A 10,897-nucleotide genomic window follows, 5' to 3' on the forward strand; every position below is an offset into this window, starting at 1 on the left:
TGCGACATTCTTGTGAAGGCCTTGAATATGAAGAACTTGAGAAAAATCAGTCAAAGCATGGTGTTATCGAAACAAGTTGATGTATTATCATGATTTCCTTTAATAATTGGCTAGTAAAAGAATAATCTTACGCTTGAGTAATTATACAATGAATATCTGCTAACTCAACCTCGTACTGTAACAGGTACACACTCAAGTCACATCTCAAACAATGCTTAGAAAGTTTGCGGATGTTATCTCTACTCTTTGCTAACACCATTAAGTAAATCATGAAGAAACACACAAAAAAAAGGTGGAACCTGGTTTCTTTGTAATACTCAGGTATGTACCATCCTTTTTCAATGCATTAATTTCTTGAGTTTGGGTCAAACATAAACACTAATGAACCTGGTCGATCATTAAAAATTCAACTTTCTTAAAGATCACCAAGAACCCTCTTTGACAATAAGCATCGTTCAATCTCAAACTGCTCTAATGATGAAAATCTCAGTATTGAAGTCACTCATGCTTTAATTTAGGGGGAACCTTGCTTTACCACCCACATCTGAACCAGGTTCATAAAGTCCAAAATTGATATTTCATCCATTCCAAGTGTATAACTTGTCTATCTCTCAGGGGGAACAATTCTCACAGAAATAAATTGTTGCTTGCTATCATTATTGATAAACACATCTCTTTGTGCACCGAAATGTGATGAATCTCTTACTGGTAGTTGGTACTCCTTCAAAGTTGTCATCAAGAAAGAGGATATCAAAAAAAAAAAAAATCATGGAGGAATGAAAATGTTACGGAGTAGAGTTAAAAAAAAAGAATGATGTATCTCATGTTTCTCTTGATGAAATTTCACATTCTAAGAAAACTGATCAGAATAAAGAAGCTGGTGCACAATGGGCATACTGAAAAAAATTTATCAATGGCAGTAAACATCCCTTTCTTCCTCACTTTAGTAATCTTTGTCACAATCCTTATCCTCAAATTTTATACTCTTTTGACTCTTTGATGTGCCTATGTCTGTCTCATACTCATGATATTATATGTTTTTGATTAAGGGCATAAACTGGTACATATTTGTTTATTTCGTTTCTAATTGAAGATCTTAATTGTGTATGAGTGTAAGATGACTAATATCCTCAGATTAACTAACCATTTTGTTAGCAGAAGTGTACTTGAAAGTGTTGCCCAAGTGGCTATGAGTTAAAAATGATATTGCACTCATTGAATGTTATTCGAGTTCTTTGGTTATTGATTTTCAATGATGCCAAAAGGGGGAAATTATATAATGTGGATAGACATATGCATAGTTTGTCATCATCAAAAAGGGAGAAATTCTTGGGGAATGAGAAAACATGAAGTTTGTAGTTTTGATGGATGACAAAGAATTGAAGGTTTTGGAAATCTGTTAACTAGAGTGTTTGATGCATTTGAGTTACCATTGGGAGAAGGCACGATTTTAACTCGTGCAGATATGTTCACTCAAACCATTCTTGCTGATTGTGGCATTCCCATGGAGTCGGAGCAGGTTGCAATTGCGTCTCCACGTACATCTGGTCATGTTGCTCAGTTACTCAAGGAACTTAAAGTAGTTGAAGAAAACTATGCCACTCTTGAGTCAGAAAACCAGAAGTTACGTGCTGAACTTGATACTTCAAATGCTGAAATTCACAGGTTGAAGGATCAGTTAGTGCAGCAGAAACTTGCTAACAATGCAAGAGTTGACAGAGTTCTGGATATGCTGGCTTCTGCTTCAACTAAGCTTGGTCAACCTTCACATTGAAAAAGCATCTTGTTTGAACCTGGTTCTCTTAGTTGTTTAAACTTACTATGTTCAACTGGCTGGGCTTATATTGTTGCTATGGATGTTGATTGGGTTTGTTTAACCGCTGTTGGACTCTTTTTGATTTGTCAAAAGGGGGAAGAGTATTTGCGCATGCATCACACAGAAAGATTTGTTTGTCTTCATCAAAAAGGGGGAATATGATAGAATTGATAATTCATGTTTTGATGATAGACAAGAAGCGCAAAGAACAGTAGCAAATGTACGCAGCAAAAGAAGCCAAGCTAGAGTCCAAGATCGAGTAAAATGGAGTTATTTGTCAAAGCCAAAAATATATATTAAAGGTACAAGTTGATACAAATAAGAAAAACCTTAAATATATTATTAAGAAAAGAAGTTGTATATAATAAGGATTGTACTTTAAAAGGACTCCTTGTTTGACAATAACTTCCTTACCTTATCTGATAAGTAGTGTACAAGGCAAAAGAAACTCTATAAGAAGAGCACAATGCAGATGAAGAATACCACGACTTCACGCAGAGAACAAGGGAGAATTATTCATCAAATTGAAGTCTTCAAGGTTGATAGGATTGCTACGTTTAAAACATTCTTGAGTGAGAAGGTTTTATCGTGTAGAACTATTTGTCTTGTTTTTGTTTTGATTGTAATTTACAGTTTGTTGTACAAAGGGTGGGTTTGGCTCTTTGTAGGGTTGAGTGTTAGTAAGAGGTGTAACAAAAAGGTGGATTTGGCCTTTTGGAGAGATCGATTGGAGTCAATCGATGGAGTAGTAGAGATAAGACTTTTGATTATTAAGTTGTAATCACAAAATCTTATAGTTGAATTAATAAAACGAGGTTTTTCCTTCCTTGAGTGAGGAAGGTTTTTAATTCAATAAGTATTTGTGTCTTTACTTAAAAGCAACTTACAAGAACCTGGTTCTTGGTCTGGGGTAAGGTTTCTTCACAACGTTTAATTCTTTGTTCGATGTTAATTTTTACACGTATTAGTAGACACACATACACACACATACTGTTGAATAGTACAGTAGAATGTAGGATTTTCACCATAGTTTAACTGTCCTTCAATGTCTTCAACTCCTCCTTTTGTTCTTTGTCAATAATCATAAAAATTCCGAAATCTCATTAAGCCATACATTCTACACGAAAACACGAAAATGATTGAAAACAACAACATAATAGAGAATTGTCTCTAACTTCTTCTACTGCTTCTTTGTTCCCTAAAACAAACCAAAAAAAAGAGAACTGTCAACAACTCCATTGCACAATTGCTTTGTGAAAGCTCGAATACTTGGCCTCCATCTCATTCATAAAAAGTTTCAGAAAAGAGCTAGCATTTGAGATTTATTGGGTAGTCTACTTATTTATTGGCCTTGTTTTCAAAATCGAGTACTATTATTTAGTATTCTCCCTATTCCTTGAAGTTGATGGAGAATCAATGGAATTATTAACATCTAGTTGAAACTTGGACAGATTCAATAGCAATATCGAGTTTGAAATCACAATTTTGCACATCTTCAACTTGTGTTTTCCAGATATCCTTGGCTGATTCAACAAGTGATTCTTTGCATGATATCACCTTGATAGATTTTAGAGTCAGCATGTCTGCAAAGGGAGAAGGATTGTGACTTTGAGTACCAGAAGCTCGGTGAGGATTGTGACTTACTCAAGACTATATATACGTACAGTTGAATAGTGTTAATTTCTTGAGACATGGCGTAAAGTTCATCTCAGCAAAGGTATAGAAAGGATCCCCGGAACACACGAGCATTTCAAGCTTAGTAAGATTGTTAAATGCAGGAAAGAAACTATCACATTTTGAAACTTCACATCTCACTTTGAGTAAGACTCGGTAATATCTATATCTATACTACCTTAAAAGTGAGAAACCGTTTTACTGAAAGTTAAATTGCTAATTTACCCTCTCCATTACACTTATTTTATTGTTGCCTAACAATCTCCAATATATTAACAGCACCATCTTGCTTCCAGAATTGACTCAAACTTGTCTTCTTATGCCTCCTTGTTCCCTAAAACAAACCAAAAGAAGGGACAAACTGTCAACAACTCCATTCAAAATTTTTAAAATCTCAATATAGGAAATCAAAACTAGCTTCCATTGCACAATTACTTTGTGAAAGCTCGAATTATTGGCCTCCATCCAATTCACATTTGAAAATGAGATACTATTTGGTGGTCATAAAAACTTCTTTCCTCATCTTCTTTACAAAACAGATTCAATAGCAGTACAGAAAATTTAAAATTAAAGCATTAAAAACACCTTGCCAATACAATACTTTTTACAATGTCTTTAAATCATTGACACAATTTCAATCCATGGAAGTAAAGCAAAGCACTACACTAGCAGCAGAATACCACAAGCAATTCATAAATACTCACTGTATTAGGTAGTATTATATAGTATTTCTATGTCACGACCAAGGGTGAAGGATTGTTATAGAAAATGTTTTTAAGCTACACGTAAGGTGTCAACGAAAAAAGAATTCTATAAGCTAATACATATATACTTACCTGATAACGAAATCAAGCTGGCATTTGAGGGTCAAAGTATGATTGTTCTACTTATGGACAAAGAGCTTGAAATCAGAATTTTGCATTTCTTCAACTTTTGTTTCCCGGATTTCCTTGGCTGATTCAACAAGTGATTCTTTGCATTCCCTCACCTCAATTGATTTTAGAGTCATCATGTCTTCAAAGCGAGAAGGGATCTGCTCAATATGTCGCAATTTGGTTAACACCAAGTTCTCAAGGCATGGAAAAGCATCATCTGAAACATTCCACTCAAAAAAAGAAGGATCTTGCAGTTTCAAGAATTTGAGGTGAGGGAACTGCTCATCGGTCACTTCCCATACATCGAAAGTAAGGGAAATGTTTAGCAGTTTGAGTACCACAAGTCTGGGGAGAGTTGCGACTTCATCAAGACTAGATATGCAACCACTGGATAGTGTTAATGTCTTGAGACTTGGTGGTAATTTCAGTGTGGGGGCCAGTGCACGACGACCCCAAGAAAACTTGAGCATTTCAAGCTTAGTAAGATTGTTAAATGACGGGGAAGAGGAATTACATGACAAAACTTCACATCTTAGTTTTTGAAGATTAGGCATCTCTGCGAAGACCCTGTCTGCGTCCTCCGCACAAGAAAACCAAGGTGAGGAAAGAGTTGTCAAGCCATCCATTTCTTGGAGTGCATTGTTTATATTGAAAACAGCGCGGTTGTATATGTGTAAATGACGCAACTTGACCATCTTCCAGAGCGTGTCTGGTAAAGTGACTCGCCCTCCAAGTCCTTTAACTATTAAAGTTTCAAGGTTCCAAAGATTGTCCGAGAATGATAATGAAGAATCTTCAGCAACTTTAACAGCAACATATCTCAAGCAGGTTAGCTCTTTTGGAAAAGAATCAATTACAGTGAATTCTAAATCTAGCACCCACAAAAACTTGAAACTGTTAAAAATGTGTGATGCATAGCTTACTGAAGATGATCCAATTTGTCTTCCCTTCATCAAGTGGAAAGATTGTACATCTGAACAAATCGAACTCCATTTTGCAAGATTATCCGCTTGAACGTCAAGACATAAACGTCGTGAAATGTTATGCTTTTGACAGGAAACAGAAGAAGGATTCATATCATTGTCCCTGTTGATAGAGAAATTTGTATGATCAGAGTACGTTTATAAGATAGAATTGATTCAACAATTAGATTGTATTACCCTTAATTGATTCAACAATTAGATTGTATTACCCTTTAATGCATTGTAGAAAGTTCTCCACCTTGGCTTTCTTTTTACAAAAATCAAGCAACAAGTCATGAATGCGACATGACTTACTCTTACCATCAGAACTCATCTTGGAAACCATTACAAGGTTTCTTCCAATAAGGTTTTTTAAGTGATCTTCTGCTATATCCTCGAAAGGCTTCTCTTTATGAGATCTTACCAAACCTTCAGCTATCCACAACCATGTTAACTTTGAAACTTGTATCTCCTCATCCTCCAAAAATACTCCAAAATACAAAAAACAAGGTTTCAAATGAAATGGTAAAGCTTGGTAACTGAGATTTATTATATCCTCCGACTTCGCCTGGATGTGTGAGCCTAAATTTATTGCAACTTGTTCCCAACAATTTGTTTCCTTCTCCGTTGTTTCGAGAATACCTGCTACCAGGACAACTGAAAGAGGTAGCCCTCCGCACCTTTTTGCTATCCTTTGGCCAACATCTTCTAAGACAAGGGGGCAACTTTTTGCATTGAACACCTTAGTCTTCAATAACATCCAACTTTCTTCTTGAGTAAACAATCGAAGAAAATGAGGATCACTGAAGAATTTAGCATCGTTGGCAACATCACCAAGCCGAGTTGTCAGGATGATTCTACTTCCATTGTTGGCATCATAGAAGCTAGGTTTCAGATCATCCCATGCAACAGTTTCCCAGACATCATCAATGAGGATAAGGTACCTCTGAACCATTAGAAGTTTGCGCAACTTATCTGCTAATACATCCTCTGGTAGTTTGTCACTTACAACTGTATCCTTCTTAACACTACGAAGAATGGTTAGTAACAAATCCTTGCGTGTATAAACTTGAGATACACAACATTGTGCACGGACATCAAAATGTGAAACGACTAACTGATCAAAAAATAGTTTGTTAGCTATAGTTGTCTTACCCAAACCGGGCATGCCCACGATTGAGATGACATCCAACTTTGATGATCCTCTGATTAGCTTCCCTCTTAGCGTGTACATCACGTCCTGAAAGCCCACCATCTCTTCGCTCATGCTTGTCATCTGAGCAAGTTGTGAAGTATCAGCATTGGCAACATCAGTGGTATTATGCAATACCGAGTCAGAGACTTCCTTTCCATGAATCTCCCCTGCCTCGATTAGTTGTGTAATCTCCTCTATGATGTCCCGAGTCCACAGAAAAAGACACCACTCAGGAATGTCTTTGTTTATATAACCAACAACCACGTGATCCACCTCATATGCTTTAGTAATCACCTGCATCCCAAAAGATCCGAATCCATCATTCTGCTTCTGGAAATGCTCCAGTTGCTGCTGTATTTTCTGAATTTGGCTCCTTATAGAAGAAGTTAACTCTGAGTAACAGCTTAGAAACTCCTCCAGTTGGTCTAAAATGATATCAATAGATCCCAGTCCGTCAATCTTAGGTAAATTGGAGCAAAATGAATTCCGAGTGAGGAAGTAGACTAGTGCTTGTATACTCTGAATATCACCTGAGAAATCAAGAACTGGAACTAATCGTTTTGACTTCCCAAGAGCCACACTTTTAAACACCGAGTAAACTAGAAGCCCTACATTAATAATTCCAGTATCAAAATCTTCAACGGCCTCTCTTGGTAGATTGATGAGATTGTCTCTCAAGAAGTTGAGCATTGTAATTTGATCCTTGAAAGCAACTCCCTTTTCGTGCTTATGAATAATGGGACGTAGCACTTCCATATGGTGTACGAGAGTCTCCACAAAGCCAGCTTTATAATCAGCAGCATGGACATCGATATTTGGATGAGATCCTGATTTTAGAGCTTGCAGGACATCGATATAGATCTCGTGGATACCTGGTTGAATGGGCTGAATCCTCATTTGAAGGTCAGAAAATAAAGCATCCAATTTAAGTGGATCAAAGAAAAAGTTCATATCGGCGTTGATACTAAACCAGGAAATCATTGCTACATGACCAGCCACAACTAAAACGTGACTGAAGAAAGTATATTGGCTTTGAGGATTCGTGCATCTGTCTGAAATAAAATAGACAAAATTTCTCAATAACTTCAACTCCTTTACAGCCTCTTGTATTTGTTTTAATCTAGACCATGTATAAAGACGATTTATCTTTGGTAAATCCGTGATATTCATTATAACTGTATCAATGAATCTCTTCACAAATTCGGGATCGAGAGTAGCAATTTTGGAAATAAGTGCTATGGGAAATGAGTATTTAGCTTCGATATGAATTTTAGTTTCCCATATCTCTTCTTCCATCTTATCCAACACGAGTTTAACATCGTCGATACAGTTGATTCGTTCAAATTCAGCTGCATCCCAAAGAGCTTCCACTTTCTCTACTGTAGTATCCAAACAGTCTCTTCTTGTGAAGCTCTGCAAGCTGAGAAGCATATTTAGAAATTGAAAATCGATATTAAGGCAGTCCATTTTATGCTCCATCGAGCTGCCTAAATCCCATTCATGGACAATCTTTTCCAAAGGAGAAATGTCAAAATATCTCCCTCTACACAAATTCGACATCACTTTGTTTTTTTTCTTTTAACAAGTTTGTGATATCAACTAGAAACTGAATGAGTAGGATGGTGTGTAATTAGGGGATTAACAGTATCAGCAAGTCAACTCATTTCTAATGATTTGTCCCGTGTCTTGATTCGAGTCTTGAGTATAAAAAAGTCCTTGGTAGTAGGGAGATCTCCGTGAATAGCGCGGGCTCCCAGGATGAAAAATAAATAAATAAAAAATATTTCTTCTTCTATTGCTCCTAACTGTAATGATTCTTTTCATACTCTCAAATCAAATTGAATAATATTTTTGTATGACTTGAGAAATTCATGTGGTTTATTATATGTGCAAGTTGTCAATACTTTAATACAAGTTGGCTTTTCTTAGCTCACCTTTGTTTAATGTTTATTTGGCTGTTCAAAGGGTCAGTAGACAGGCACAATATTGTATAGTACAGAGGTAAATTCTCTATGCTGGAGTTTTTTAATTATTTATCAGCTACAAGCTAGTAAGAAAGTAAATGCTTGGATGCTTTTAGTTTCACACTTAATATCACCTATGTTATTCTGCAACTGATTTTGTTTCATCTGTGTAAATCTCATTTTCATTTTTTCGACGTTAAATATCTTCCATTCATTTCATACATATTCATAACTATAGTATTATGTTTGCTGCAATTTACTTGACCGTTGGTTAAGATGGGCAAATCCATTTTATAACAGTATGATAACTGTAGTACTGTATTAGTTATGGTTCAACAAAGAAGAAGAATACAACTGTATAATATGAGAATACTACAAGTTCATCATCCAACAAAACGGAAATGCATACTGCCAAGCAAACACATGAGTAAGACTCAGTAATATCGATATCTATACTACCTTAAAAGTGAGAAGCCGTTTTACTGAAAGTTAAATTGCTAATTTGCCCACCCCATTACACTTATTTTATTGTTGCCGAACAATCTCCAAATAAAAGCACCATCTTGCTTCCAGAATTGACTCCAACTTGTCTTCTTATGTCTCCTTGTTCCCTAAAACAAACCAAAAGAAGGAACAAACTGTCAACAACTCGATTCAAAAATTTGAAAATCTCAATATAGGAAATCCAAACTAGCTTCCATTGAACAATTACTTTGTGAAAGTTCGAATTATTGGCCTCCATCCAATTCACATTTGAAAATGAGATACTATTTGAGGTTTATTTGGTGGACATAAAACTTCTGTCATTATCATCTTTTCAAAATCGAGTACTATGGTTTTAGTTTTCTCCCCATTTTGTGAAGTTAATGGTGAATCAACGACATTATGAACTTCTAGATGAGAGTTGCACAGATTCAATAGCACTTTAGAAAATTTAGAACTTAGTAGGGATCTACAGGAAACGAGAACATACAATACTTTTACAATGTCTTTTAATCATTGACGCAAATTCAATCCATAGAAGTAAAGAAAAGAACTACACTAGCAGCAGAATACCACAAGCAATTCATAAATACTCATTGTATTAGGTATCATATAGTACTTTAATGTCATGACCAAGCGTGAAAGATTGCTACAGAAATGTTTTTTAAGCTACACGTAAGGTGTCAAGGAAAAAGCAACACTTTTTTAACTTGAATTGGCTCAACAGGATACGTACATGATAACGAATCGAGCTGGCATTTGAGGGTCAAAGTATGATTGTTCTACTTATGGACAAAGAGCTTGAAATCAGAAATTTTGCATTTCTTCAACTTGTGTTTCCCGGATATCCTTAGGCTGATTCAACAAGTGATTCTTTGCATTCCCTCACCTCAATTGATTTTAGAGTCATCCTCGAGAAGGGATCTGCTCAATATGTCGCAATTTTGTTAACACCAAGTGCTCAAGGCATTGGAAAGCATCATCTGAACATTCCATTCAAGAAAAGAAAGATCTTGCAGTTTCAAGAATTTTAGGAGACGGAAATGCTCATTGGTCACTTTCCATACTTTGGAATTAATGGAAACATGTAGCAGTTTGAGTACCACAAGTTCGGGGAAGGTTGAGATCTCATCAAGACTAGATATGCAACCTCTGGATAGTGTTAATTTCTTGAGACTCGTGGTAACTTCAGCTTGAGGGTCCCCGGACCTCCACGACCCCAAGTAAACTTGAGCATTTCAAGTTTAGTAAGATTGTTAAATGCAGGGGAATAGGAATCACATGACAAAACTTCACATCTCAATTTTTGAAGATTTGGCATCTCTGCGAAAACCCTGTCTGCATCTTCCAGACAAGAAAGCCATGCAGAGGAAAGAGTCCTCAAGCCATCCATTTCTCGGAGTGCATTGTTCCTATTGAAAATAGCGCGGTTGTATGTGTAAATGGCGCAACTTGACCATCCTCCAGAGGGTGTCTGGAAAAGTTACTCGTCCTCCAAGTCCTTTAACTATTAAAGTTTCAAGGTTCCAAAGATTGTCCGAGAATGATAATGAAGAATCTTCAGCAACCTTAACAGTAACATATCTCAAGCTGGTTAACGCTGTTGGGAAAGAATCAATTACTGTGAATTCCAAATCTAGCACCCACAGGAACTTGAAACTGTTAAAAGTGTGTGATGCATAGCCTATTGATGATAATCCAATTTTTCTTCCCTTCATCAAGTGGAAAGATTGTACATTTGAACAAATAGAACTCCATTCTCCAAGATTATCACCTTGAAAGTGAAGACATAATCATCGTGGAATGTTATGCTTCTGATAGGAAATACAAGTAGGATCCATATCATTGTCCCTGTTGATAGAGAAATTTGTATACATTTAAAAGATAAAAATTGATTCGACGAATTAAAATATAAGATTGTATTACCC

At 36.2% G+C, this 10,897-nt stretch overlaps 1 protein-coding gene across 2 annotated transcripts; it reads right to left on the bottom strand.

Annotated features, from left to right (window-relative positions):
- Positions 1–3,634: 3,634 nt before the first annotated feature.
- LOC101265641 (putative late blight resistance protein homolog R1B-16) lies at positions 3,635–8,346 on the bottom strand. Of its 2 annotated transcripts, XR_011220963.1 has the most exons (4): positions 5,558–8,187; positions 4,880–5,451; positions 4,327–4,523; positions 3,635–3,824 (listed from the first exon to the last, which is right to left on the bottom strand). XR_011220963.1 is itself a non-coding variant. In XM_004239421.5 (3 exons), the coding sequence occupies exons 1-2, from the start codon at positions 8,080–8,082 to the stop codon at positions 4,374–4,376; spliced, it is 3,603 nt and encodes a 1,200-aa protein (XP_004239469.2). In that variant the 5' UTR covers positions 8,083–8,346; the 3' UTR covers positions 3,635–3,824; positions 4,327–4,373. The 2 variants fall into 2 exon arrangements, 1 of the variants encoding a protein (XP_004239469.2); XM_004239421.5 differs by having other exon boundaries at positions 4,327–5,451; positions 5,558–8,346.
- Between the last annotated feature and the right edge of the window lie 2,551 nt (positions 8,347–10,897).

The sequence above is a fragment of the Solanum lycopersicum genome, chromosome 5, assembly GCF_036512215.1.
Source record: "Solanum lycopersicum chromosome 5, SLM_r2.1".
Taxonomy (NCBI): domain Eukaryota; kingdom Viridiplantae; phylum Streptophyta; class Magnoliopsida; order Solanales; family Solanaceae; genus Solanum; species Solanum lycopersicum.